At 39.2% G+C, this 13,578-nt stretch overlaps 1 protein-coding gene across 1 annotated transcript in view; it reads left to right on the top strand.

The window, feature by feature from the left end:
• The first annotated feature begins 3,614 nt into the window (after positions 1-3,614).
• ALX1 (ALX homeobox 1) overlaps positions 3,615-13,578 on the top strand; it is a 31,690-nt gene continuing 21,726 nt past the window's right edge. The window contains exons 1-3 of the mRNA XM_020993468.1: positions 3,615-4,088; positions 7,739-8,043; positions 11,518-11,646. Coding sequence (XP_020849127.1) covers positions 3,857-4,088; positions 7,739-8,043; positions 11,518-11,646 — 666 coding nt within the window. The 5' untranslated portion in view covers positions 3,615-3,856. The remainder of the gene's footprint in view (positions 4,089-7,738; positions 8,044-11,517; positions 11,647-13,578) is intronic.

Genomic DNA, 13,578 nt, shown 5'->3' on the forward strand with positions numbered 1-13,578 from the left:
CTGCGTCATTAAGAGGAACAGCATTTCAAACTTGCAAACCCCGTTTAATGCAGTTTTTGGCAACGAGAGCCCAAACCCCTTGCCAACAATTGCAGATTAAGCATTTGTTATGGGCGTCTTCCATTAGCTGTTCCCTCTGTTAGGGGCACATGTGGTTGCCTGTCCCAAAGCACAAGCAGGATCCCGGGAGAATGGATTTTGCGTTCTGTCGGAGGTTACTGGTATCCCGACTCCAGTCGTTGTCTCCTCTTGCCCTCCTACCGCCACCGAAAGTGGGGTTGATGTATATGTGCGTGGGGGTGGGTAGGAGGGAATCTTGGTTTACAAGGCAGCTGCTGCTCCCCAGCTCCCCCGCAGTTTCCTGGCTCCCTTTAAGCCGGACCTTTATTGGTATCAAAGTGCTCTGCGGGCTTTCCACAACCTTGCATCATATGTCTTTCATTTAAAAGACACCGAACGTTTTTCAAGGAATTTAGAGCTCTTAAGACACATATTTATAAACAATCCGACAGAGTTCCATGACATAAATACGTTTATGTCAAGGGACTGTTTGTGCATTTCAAGTCAGCAATAAGCGTTGATCTTGCTGCTGTGGATTGGGGCGGGGGGGTGACAGGAAATCCCAAAAGAGGAAAAAGCGATAGCAATCCGGCATCAGGAGGGGGATGCCGGAAAAAAAAAAAATACAAACTGGAGCGGAAAGGTAGCAAGAGGGCAGGACTGCCCCTGATGCGGACCACACTTGAAGGGTGGTGAGAATTTCAGGAAAGGGAGGACGAATTCTGATGTAGACTAGAGGCCCTAAGACGTTTTCAAAGAGACTTATCCAATCGATACCCAACATTCCAAAGGGAGAGGGCGCTTGGGAAGGTGCTCAGTACCTATCCCAACCTAGGCAAATAGGCGCGGAGTGGGGTGGGGTGAGGGTAATGGAGGGGAGCTGACGGTGCGTTCTCCTGCCGGCCAGCTTGTCTTGACTCTACAGGTTGTCTCCTTCTCTACGGACAACAGGAGCATCGGCATAGACGCAAGCACGCAGTTCTAATTGTTTAAGTAGGTGTGCCTAGGACTAGTTAATTTCCACTCCCTCTTCATTTGGCCGTCTACCCTAGTGATGGAGCCTTTGGGGGGAAAGGAGGGTAAGGAGGTTGTCCTCTGGAAACTGGCAAGCAAGCCAGAGATCGCCTTTTGTTCGGAATACACATTGAGTTTATTTCTCCACTATTTCATTAGCCTCTGTGGGTGTGTTCATGCTCTTTAAACATTTACATATTATGGTTTATGATGGCCGAGCTGCTTCCATAGCAGCTAGTTTAAAATCTACGTTAGTAATAAAGTTGTTGAGTTTCATCAAAGACTCGCACCCAGCCAACACCACTGTCTCTACCATCTTCACCATGACACATATTCCTGGAGTAGATGTAAAACGACAGTCGATGTCTTTTGAAGGCAGAAAGGAGGTTTTGCTCTTTGTTGGGAGAAAAAGTTTTAGGACCGGAAGACTAAGACTGGCAGATGCCCTGTCTAGCCCCGAGGGCTAAAGGGGACTGGGGTTGATTTCCATTTCTGGAAGGATGTTCTTCCTCTCTTTCTCGGCGGAGTTCTGTGGGGCCCAGCTTCCATGTAGTCAGCCACGAGCAGACTTCATTGGGTTTGGGGTGTCGGGGTGCAAGCGTGTGTGTGTCTGTATTTGGGGGGGGTGGAAGTGTCACACTCCACTCTCCCCAAGATGACCTCCAGATGGTCTTCCTGTTTGGTTCCTAGGCCAGGAAAAGGACCTCAGAGTTGGGTTACACAACCAAGGTGAGGCCTAGTTAGAACCCTTGTCGAAGTGTTCGGCTGGACCCTGGACCTGCCTGAAGCCCAGGAGCTCCCCAAGGCTTCACCCAGCCTTTTCAAGAAGTACCAGTCCCCCTTTTCACCCTCCACCACCTGCCTAGGCTTTCCTGCTTTGCTCGGGCTCCCAAGCTTCTAGGCCTGAGTTGGGGCAGGAGTGGCATATACCTCAGATGCCCTGTGGAGAAAAGAGGCCTCCCTGGCCCTTGTAGGCGCGGGCATATCCACTCAGCTCTCTCCTTTCTCCGCTTGCTTGTCAGGCAGAGCTCTCTGGAATTTGCTCTGGGCCCAGCTCCGTCCACCTCTTGCGTTTGGGCCTCTGGCCCTGAGGCAAAGGGCCAGTTTTCAACCCCATCCCACCCACCCCTCAGCCCTATAGTGTCTCCGGGATTCGCAGGTTGACAAGTAGAGTGGGGCCTAACCAGAATTAGGAAGCCAGCGTCCTTTTTACCTTCCTCCTCCCCATTTCAGCTTCCAGCTTTTTCCAGATCACCAGTGCCGGCCCCTCGCTGAAGGGCTTAAGGGGGCCAGGACCCAGTTGGTTCTAGCCCGGCTCTGTGCTCTCCCCAAATAGAAGCACTAGGAGAGAAAAAGAGAAACCTCCTTCCTCACTGAGCTAAGGTTAGGGTCTCTAGCAGCACTCGCCTTGGGCCAGAGAGATCTAACTGGGATGCTCTCTCTACGTACTCTGGGCCAACTGTAATTTTTTTTAAAGTTAATTGCCACCATGCCTCTTAAAAAGCTATGCACAATTGCCTCCCCACTCCCCCCCCACCCTAAATCCATTCGCGAAGTTCCCCTTCCTCTCCCACTTTCTAACAGTTCTTATTGAGACTGCAACATTTTGAATGGGACAGGCGAGATGGGTGAGACCTGGAGTTTCCAAAGGGGATTTTGTTTCGCATAATATAGATCTAAGATTCCATCCCAGAAAGATTTTTCTGCTGGTGGATGGAGGAGGGGTGGGGTGGAGAATTCAATTGGTATTAGTGTCTTACTTGTTTCAATTCCTCTTTGTCTCTCTGCATTGCCTCCCCACCACATCAACACACAGCTTTCCAGAAAAGAAGGGAGAGAGAAACACACACACACACACACACACACAAACACACACACACACACACACACACAGAGAGAGAGAGAGAGAGAGAGAGAGAGAGAGAGAAGAGAGAGAGAGAGAGAGAGAGAGCCTCTTAAAAGTGGCTGTATAATGCACCGTAGGATGTCGAATACTCTCTACGTAGGAAGCAGGAGTTAGCGAGCGCTTGCCACCGCTGTTCAGTTAATAGCTTCCAATGTATCCGGTTCCTTGGGCTTTGGATTAATGTGGATCTTCTACATAAGCGATTTACTGATGAAATAAAAGACCTTTAGAGCATTACTCACTTTCAAGTTTCTGCGATGCCTTTAAATCTTTCCAGGAGATAGTGACCAAGGAGAAAGAAGGAGGGAGAGTGACAGAGGGTTTTGGGGGGGTGGGGGAGACTGGGAGGAGAGAAATGGAGGGTGTGTGTGTGTTGGGGGGGGAAGAGTTTATTTGTTTTTATCTTACAAATCTCCTCAGAAATGCCAGTCCAACGCGGCAGGGCAAAGTTGCTGCGTGTTTGTGCCAACCCCCTCTTCATTTGTCTGTCTGGAATGGAGCTAACAGGGGCCTGGATCTTCCTTCGTCTCTGGGCTGGGACTAGGTTTGGGGTAGGGGGAGTGGAGGGGGGGGGATCTGGGGTGGAGTTAGGCGGCTGCCTATTTTCATATTCATTAGGAATGGGAGGCTGCCCGAAGAGCCCTGCTGAGTTTCAAGATATAAAAGCAACTTCGGGTCCCCCCTTTCAAGACCAGACAAATTAAAGACTCAGAGTGAAAACAGCTCCGGAGCTTTCTCTTTCCCTTCCTCCTCCTCTTCCTCCTTTCTCTCCTCATCCTCTCTCCCTCCTTCACTCCCTCTTTCCCTCCCCACTTCCCTCCCCCAGCTCACAGTCCAGCCTCTGTGTTTCCAGAGGAGGCTTAGCACCAGCCTTAGATGATTATGGATTTTCTGAGCGAGAAGTTTGCCCTGAAAAACCAGCCGAGTAAAAACAGTGACTTTTACATGGGAGCAGGAGGCACTTTGGAGCACGTTATGGAAACTTTAGACAATGAGACCTTTTACAGCAAAACCTCCGCCAGCAAATGTGTGCAGGCCTTCAATCCTCTCCAAAGGGCAGAGCATCATGTGAGACTGGACAGGACATCTCCCTGTCAGGAGAATAATGGTGAGTCTTTCCCGATCGTAGATTGACTCCCTCCCAGAGCTGTCCACTTCCCCGAACTTCGCTGTCCAAGAAAGAAAAAGAAAGAAAGAAAGAAAGAAAGAAAGAAAGAAAGAAAGAAAGAAAGAAAGAAAGAAAGAAAGAAAGAAAGAAAGAAAGAAGGAAGGAAGGAAGAAGAAAGAAAACCACAAGATAGTTTTGAGATAAGGGAGTGAAGTGAAAGGAGGAAAGAAGGAAGAACGGGTAGAAGAATTGCAACGGTGTCTCCCCCCTTCCCCCCCCTCCCCTTTTAGAATCCCGTGTTAAGATTAAGGGAGATTTTTGCGAGACGAAGGAACTTTCAGCCCCCAGATCCTCTCTGCCCTCTACCCTATTGCCGAAATACCGGAAGGCTAAAGAGAACCATTTGAGTCCTTTTCGGCTCAGTTGGGTTCTCCCGCGGGTTGGTTCAGTTCTCTCGCAGCCCTATTCTCCCATTCAGAGATTCGACGCCACCTTTCCTTGGGGATGCCCCGGGTACCTAGATAAGGCGCAAAGGACAGCAGAATTGAGCCAAGGCAGGGTATTTCCTTTCCACGAAGCCCTCAGCTAACAGTAGAAATCCATCAAGATCCATTAGAGAAGGTCACTGTCGTCACGTGGAAGGGTCAGATAGAGCTAGCTTGTGGTGAAATCCCCTTTTTATGGTCCAGGAAATGACATTGTTTTCTTGTCAAATGTTGGCGGGTTGATGGAGGTACAGAATTGCGCACCAGTCCCCGAAGACATATATGTACATATACATACATACATATATATGTACACACACACTTCTATGTATATATACGTATGCATGTATATGTACATATAGATATGCACACACACATACATATAAATGCAGATTCGTATCTAGCTTTCTCGATCTTTCTTTAAAACAAACAAAGAAATAAAAAGAACGACAATTCAATCTGAAGAGTGCCGAGTTGGGCCGCTCTCACTCTCAAGCTGTCCCCACCTCCCAGTCTCGCAATATACAATTCTTTTCAATTCAGCTTTCATCGCCTTCTTCCAAACCCTGTACTTTGAAAGTCACAGGACCAAGAGTTTCTGGGGCTGCTTCAATGCTTTGGGCTACGGCTTCCACTCCAAATGCGCCACTCTGTATCCAAGTCCAAATGTTATCAAAACAGACCATCTATCTTTTCTATCTTGTAATTCAATGCGAACCTATTATTTGAGATGTGACAGTTAAGGCAAGTTTACAATTCCAAGAGGACTTTTCCCTTATCATTGTATATATACCACAGTTAACCTGTAAGCTTCGGGTTCTTTTAAAACAACAAACTAATTAAACGGGAGGTATTTATAACAAGCCCTCCACACCAGCCCCCTCACTTTAATGAGAGTTCCAAAGCTGTCAAGAAATTGGACTGCAGTAATCCCCTTTTACGGTGTTGCGTGCTCCCTGTCGATTGAAGTTTTGTTTCTATTTTCGGTCTGAGACTGAGACAATACTTTGAAAAATTCTTCGAAAGATGTTAAAACTGTGGAAATATTTAGCTCCTACCCCTCAGCACATGTTTTGAAAGTCATTAGAGACAATCCAATCAAGTAGAAATTTAACAAAAATATAAACTGGTTCATTGGCTTTCCTAGGATATGTAGTACAAGCTTCTCTTTCATCTACTTTTTTAGATATAAGCATACATTATTTGAATCGTTAGATTTTTTTTAAAAAATGGGATCTCTTTGTTGATCACTGAAAAATAGAATCGTTGTCAATATTTTAAACATTCGATATTTATATATTTCAAAATGTATAGTGGAAAAAATATAGTGAATTGAAAAAAATTCCCAGAGTGACACTTGGAGAATATTTTCCCACACACAGGTTAATTGAGGGGTGATCTGCTGAATTAGTTCCTGAGTACTTTGGAATTTAAAGTCCCCCTACCATTCTCTTGAGATGGTCCCCCGACTTTGGAAGTTAAATGTCTAAATTATTCACCTTATTTTGCAAGTGTAGACATAAGTTCATTATTTCCATCAACTACTTCCTTAGAATGTACCATCACTTTTTATTGCATTTTATTTGTATTTACAATAATTTATTACTTGCTTTGAAAAGATGTTGCAGTAGCTAGGTGAATTATGTTGGAGTTTAAGGTGGATATGTTTAGAATGCTAGTTGAAATGCCTTAAAATAAACTGAGATAACTTGAAAAAGAGAAATGGAAAATGGAAACTCCAACGTACAGGTAGGAAAGGGCTGTCCTAGTTTTCATCATTTAAGGCCTTATTTTTTTCTTTAATTATATATATCATTTTTATGTCTTTATATCTAAAATTCTGTGATAAACTTTTGGTTTAAATCATGCTACATGCTTGAAATCAAATCCCTAGGAAATTATTAAGAATGGCAGAGAACCTTAAAACAACCCGTAACACCATACCAGATGCCATCCTTTGTAATGTTTTACTAGATGTTTTAACTTCTCTCTCTCTCTCTCTCTCTCTCTCTCTCTCTCTCTCTCTCTCTCTCTCTCTTTCTTCTCCCCAATTTTTGGAGGACCGGGAATCAGGAAGAACTTTTAAGTGTTAGAAGATATTGTAGGAATTATGAGTTATCCCACAAAGGAACTTGTTTAGGAAAAGCTACAAACTCCCTGTATTACTTTTAATGCTAAAGTAGTCTCCTTAAGTCTATCAGTGATCAGTCTCTTCTAAAGGGGAAAAAAAAATAAAACAAAATTCTGGAAATAGTGAAGAAACATAGATTTTAAACATAATTAGATCCATTAAATGAAATTTTTATATTGGTCATGAATCTAAATGTGAAATTGATGAAAAACATTGAGGAAATAGTTCTAAATTGCCAAATTGTAGATCCTGAGTGAGTGGGGGAAATCTAAATTAGGGGGTATGATGAATAAATAGCACCTAACATAAACTCAATCTCTTCTAAACAAGTCTATACATTCTGTGTCAACTTGTAGATTTATTTTTTTTTCTTTTCTTTTCCTGAAGCACTTCAATTCTGTCTATTCAAAGGTGAAATATAACTTTTAAAAGTTTCAGCTCTTCTTAAAAATCCAACTTACTTCTATTCTTTTTCTAAGTTCTGCCTTTCTTTTCTTCTGCCCCCACCTTTTTTTTTTTTTTTTGGTTCCTCATTGAACATTATTTAGAGTGGATATTCTCTTAAGGTTAAGACTCTGCTCTCAGCTCCTGAGCAGGAACTGTTTCAGCACATGGGGGCTGTGTGTGTGTGTGTGTGTGTGTGTGTGTGTGTGTGTGTGTGTGTGTGTGTGTGTAGGAATCCCCTCAATATTGTTAATTATACAAAGGTCTTAGTTGGAAGAACATCTGTCTGAAAGCAGAGCCCTAGGCTTATTTTGCCTTCTCAACTTATTAGAAACTAAGGCAAGCTTGTGTTATGCACATTATGAAATCATTAGACTGATAGATTCATGTAAATCCTTACACTTACAATTTAACATCATATTAAAGAACCAGAATGGGAAAATGAGGTAATACTGGTTTGTATTTGATCCACATCTCCCCTTCCCAAACCCCTAACACCAGCACCTTCCTAATGCTCTAAACTGCAAACTCTCTTCAAGGATGTTTGTCCATTAAATCTTAAGACCTGTTATTTTCCCCCCTGGGTCCAGTGAACTATGGGATTACTAAAGTCGAAGGACAGCCTCTTCACACAGAGCTAAATAGAGCCATGGACAACTGTAACAGCCTCAGGATGTCTCCAGTCAAAGGGATGCAGGAAAAGGGAGAACTGGATGAACTTGGTGATAAATGTGACAGCAATGTGTCCAGCAGCAAGAAGAGGAGACATAGAACCACCTTTACCAGTTTGCAGCTGGAAGAGCTGGAAAAAGTCTTCCAGAAAACACATTATCCTGATGTGTATGTCAGAGAACAGCTTGCTCTGAGGACAGAGCTGACTGAGGCCAGAGTCCAGGTATGAACTTGACAAGTCTTAAATGGGAAAGAATTAATATTGTCATAACTGCATAACTGCATTTTCTTAAGCCCAGAGGAAGAAAATCTTCTGTAACTAAGGTTAAATAGAGAGTTAGCATATTCCAGCAAGACTGCTTTTTTCTTTAAAAGGGACATGGTGTCAAACCATATTTTCTTTAGAAAAATAAATATTGCAGCTGATCTAAACAATATCAGCCTGTTTAATAATATTGAAAAAGAGCCTATTCATTTATTAATCATAGGTAGCAAAGATCTAATAAAGCCAAGAGAGAGGCAGTGGAGGGGGGAGAGCAAAATAATTCCTAAATGCTAACATAAAAATTGTAGCTTTCTAAAATATGGTGTACATTTTTTTATATATTTCTTAGTTACCAATATTTGAGAATAGTTTGGAGGATAGCTCTTTGTCATATACATAGGTGTATGTATACATCATATCAAAGAAATACGTGCTCATATTACATGTCATAATAAAGAGAAAAAAAGATGTAATAACAGACACATTTTATATGGCCATTCTATGAATAATATTATTAAAATAAGATGTTAAAATGAAATAGTACAACTTTTCTAATCTTACTTGCTGTTAATCTATACTTTTCAAATATAAATTATTACAGTCATGAAGATTAAATTATTTCTTCATTTCTGTCCAGAAACAGTAAGCATTGTTTCATTTTATAGTGATTTTATTAACATAGATGAATTTACCTTTTAAAGGTTTTAACTTTTTTTTTTTCACCAAACTGGAAAACTGAATGTTCCCTTTTAAAAGAATGTTGCCTAAATATGTTCATAGTTTTAAAAATAGAAATCAAAACTGGCATAACGTTATACTTCATTTGTTTATATTATTTGTGTTAGATTTAGTTTTTTCTTCTTATTTTGTGGCTTTTCCCCTCCTTTTCAATGTTGCCTGAAATATAACTAAAGGTTTATAAAGCAAATAATATCAACAAACACTCCAGAGATTGTATATTTTCTTTGCAGTGTGGATATAGCCTGCTTTTCTTAGGAAAGTACTGAATTTAGCAATTCTGATTAATCATTAGGAAAGGAATATGCAGGAAAAGCAATGGGGATTTCTATCCTGAGTATAACAGAATTCCATCACAAGAATAAGTAATTATAAGGCCCTTACATCATTAAGGGCAACATCTGGTAATGCACGGATAACAAGAGGCAGATTTTTGTTTTCATTTGTAAAGACAAATGGTTATTTTATCTTTAGCTAATTTCTGGGAAAGCAATACAAAAAGAATTTTGTGAATTGTAAAAAAAAAAAAAAGATATGTTAACAAAAATATAAACATATATTGCCCGTTCTTCTTTGGTTATTATATATTCAACTATATTATGTGGTCATGTGTCATAAGTCCACAAACATCTCAGTTGAGCATACTATATACTTTCCCCTTAAATATTGATTCAAAGTCCAATTTATTTTTTTTTTTGTCCTGGGTCCATGCAGAGAGCCAGCTTGAACCTAATTTATCTAAGTTGTTCTCTTTCCTGCTTCTCATCAATGTAGTAATTGGCACCCATTTTAAGGAGATTGTTGGGGTCTTTTTTTCAACGAAAGAAGCTCATTAATAAATTCCCCTAGTATATTCTTGGTGCCTCCTGTGGAGACAGAAGGGGATTTTTTCTTTCTTTCTTTCTTTCTTTTTTTTTTTTTTTGAGCCCCAGGCATGTTGGATAATGCAAATTTACCAAGCACCTCCTTCAAAAAATATGTTCAACAGGTACGTCCCTGCATCTTGTTTTGATTTCTGCATCAGTTTTTTCAAAGTACCATGTTAAATCTGCAATCTGCAATTAAATATCAAACTGGTATTTAAAGCATCTCTAAGAATTTAGACCATCATGAACTGAAAAGGTAAAGACCATGGAAAAGAAGTAGACATGAGAATACACACACACACACACACACCCATATACACGCACACACACACAGAGTGAAAAGTTGAAGTTATCTGTAGCAGAAGATTGTTCAGCTGTACATTTTTTATATTTCGTTTCCATCTAGGTCCATAGTAAGTAGGTCACATTTTAAATGCAGGTATGTTTCAAAGAGCATCGGCAGTTAAAAAAAATCTAGAAACTGCTTATCAAATATCAATTAGGGCAATCTTGCGTAGACACCTTCAGTTAGACCACTTTTATCTCATATCAGTGCCATAATCATATATTCACAGAATAAAAATGCCTTTAGGCCTTCAACTCCAAAATATGCCACATTGCACATATAAATATAACAACATTCCTTTGGGAATTCATTAGAAGTTTTTAAAAAATTCCAGTTTGTAGTTGGATTATTTGTAGACAAAAAAATCAATGATTTGACCAAATGGATGAAGTTGTTAACAGAATCCAGAGTAAAATTTGAGCTTTTATGACTTCAGGTACTACTATTGTCTCCATTTTTTTTGTTTTAATTTTGAAAATGTTTAAAAGTATATTAGTTTTAGTAAGAAAAAAATAAACCTTATAGATACATTCCATGTATTCAGCAAATCTATATACCTGATAAATAAAAATATACCTACAGATAGTTGTGCTCTAAATGTTGCCCCCATCATTTATTTCTAATAAAAAAATAGTCAATCATTTTACAGTTCCATTAAGAGCCAGAGTATTTTAGTTACTAATACTGATATCTTTATATTTATCTCTCAATATTCAACACTTTCTGAAATGAATTAAATCAAGATCCATATGCATGGGGTCTTCTTTTGGTGACTTGACTTAGTCTAGCATTCTTTTATTCAACCAGATCATATTCAAATTAGGTAGGCAGGTTAGGTTGATGTTTAATGGTCATACCTTAAAACTCTAAAATTAAAAAAAATCTCAAAGAGTTTCAGTCTTGAAGAATTTTGGATCTGGAATTCTAATGAGGTTACATAATTCACAAAATTTCAGCTCTGCAAGAGTCCATGGAAGCAAGTGAGTCCAATGACTCTATTTACCGTTAACAAAACTGAGTCTCAGAAAGCTTTGCTTAATGTCATCTGGCTAATTATTGTCAAAGCCAGGTAATCTGGTCCAGTGCTCTTTCTATTTCATCTTATTGCCTCTCAAAATAGAAAATCTGAAATATTAGAATTTTTCAAAACACATATGGATACTCTATGATTTTTTTTTTACTCTTCTATCATTTGAGGAAAATTAATCTTGAGAAAGAGATCTAGAATACTTTATTATAAGATCTTACATAGGATGGAACAGAAATGTCAGAACTGACTATCTTATTTTGAAATGGAGACAGACTTTGAAAGAAGCCTTATTGGCTTTTAAGTTTCAGTCCTCCTGTGGTATTTGGGCTCTTTTGTCATACATTTTGGATGGCTTTTCAGTTCTTTCTTTTATGCAAGGCAAGACAACAAGCTCTGATTAAATACTTACTATATGCCAGGTACTTCAACAACATTCTACTTGTTTCATGTAGGTTTGGTTTCAAAATCGAAGAGCTAAATGGCGAAAAAGAGAACGTTATGGCCAAATACAACAAGCTAAAAGCCATTTTGCTGCCACCTATGATATATCTGTCTTACCACGGACTGACAGCTACCCACAGGTATGATAAATAACATGGAATAAGGAAGATGATATCACACTTGGTGATTTGTTATATAGCAAAACAAGATGAAATGCATAGATTATTGCATCTAAAAGCTTTTTCAAGAACCAATCTTTTCTTTCAGTCTTTGCCCAATTGATTTCATTACTTTCTTTAATGATGAACATATAGAGCGTCCCCTTTGAAGGCTGTTGTACATGACTACACTTTCACTCTTCAGATCCTTTGTTAGCTATTGCAATAAATGAAACATAGTATGGCATGATACCTTTGAGGCTTTGTTTGATGAACCATGGCCCAGTGTGGAAACAGTTCCATGAAACCATTGCTCCTAGCCAAAGCATCTGTTTTCTTTTGCTGTCTTCATTTTTATCCCTGGGCCAATTATGTTGTTCATTTTCCCAGAGACTCCTATTGTCTTCAGTTCTTCTGAACAATGTCCAAAATAATTGCAGTAGCCAGACCTGTAATTGTAAAAACTAGTTTGAATGTGTACTTTGTCTATTTCATTTTCAGAGTTACAAGCTCATCTCTTCATTGTACCACCTTGAAAGATTTACAATTACCCTTACTGATTCTTAGTTATGTTACCATATGTATATGTATACATATATGTATATCACATGCATACATAGATGTAAATAAACCCTGAATCTGTTCGATATTATATATTAGAAGCATATATGTTTGGGGAGCATGTGGATATAATATATATGTGTATGTATATGTATGTATATATATATATATATGTGTGTGTGTGTGTTTGTGTGTGTGTGTGTGTGTGTGTGTGTGTGTGTGTATTTATTTATTTATTTATTTATTTTTAAAGAGTCATTCTTGCGCATTCATGACATTTATCATGATGGTTGTTATGGAGTCTTCAGCATACACATGACCATATCATACCCTAAGAACTTTAAGTTCAAGGCATGTGATTCTATACAATGTAGCATATGGCTTGGAAAATACATATGAATCAAAGGTGGGCTGAATGAGTGGCGAGGAAGTATGAAAATGAACTTAAAAAGTTGAAACCTTTATAGTATTCTGAACATTTAGGTGAAACTTTGTACTGGGTACAAATCTTGGCCATGGGATCTGACTTTTGACTTTATGTGGTCATTTTGTCTTTTCATGTTTTCTTTGAGTTAGCTTTCAAAATGGAGGGTCCTTTCTGCTCTTTGTGGACACTAAAAATCCACACTAGGTAGTGTAATTCCCAAATGTCTCCTTCCCTCGGCAGTTTAGGTAGGTTGCTAGAAGAACCAGGGGTCAAATCAGGTTCTTGCTATAAGAAAATGCCAAGTGTTCATTTGTTATATAACGTTTATTTTTCTTTGAAAATTAACAAGTGCATTTTCTCTCCCTCCTACCCAATCTCCCTCCCCCCAATTCTTTTTTTAAAAAAACCCTTGTAAGGAGTATGCATAGTCAAGCAAAACAAATTGCCATACTAGTCACGTCCAAAACTATGTCTCATTCTTCAACTTAATTCTATCACTCCTTTGTTTTATTTTTTTTATCATTTAAAATGTATGTTTGCTATACTTTTCTTTTTATTCTTTAAGAAATGGCAACTCCTTTTCTTTTGAATCTTAGCACCATATGGATGATGAAATTTAAATATTTGTACCACCATGTGCTTTTCACGGGCAAAATGCTGTGAGGGGCAGAGGAGGAGAGTTCATAAAGAAATAAAAAGCATGGCCCTCAAGGAGCTTACAATATATTTGAGGAAACACTATAAACATTAAGAATTTTAACAAATATAAGGCAGCCAGTGAAGAAAAGCAGAAAAAATATATATATATTAAACTTTTTGAGTTTAAAGATTTATTAAAATATCAATAGAGAAATGTTTTATCATTTCTTTTCCAGATGCCATTACTTAAGCAAATAGGGGTCATGAGGTTACTGGTACATTTCTCT

Source organism: Phascolarctos cinereus, unplaced genomic scaffold (assembly GCF_003287225.1).
Source record: "Phascolarctos cinereus isolate Bilbo 61053 unplaced genomic scaffold, phaCin_HiC Scaffold_1;HRSCAF=81, whole genome shotgun sequence".
In the NCBI taxonomy this organism is placed as follows: domain Eukaryota; kingdom Metazoa; phylum Chordata; class Mammalia; order Diprotodontia; family Phascolarctidae; genus Phascolarctos; species Phascolarctos cinereus.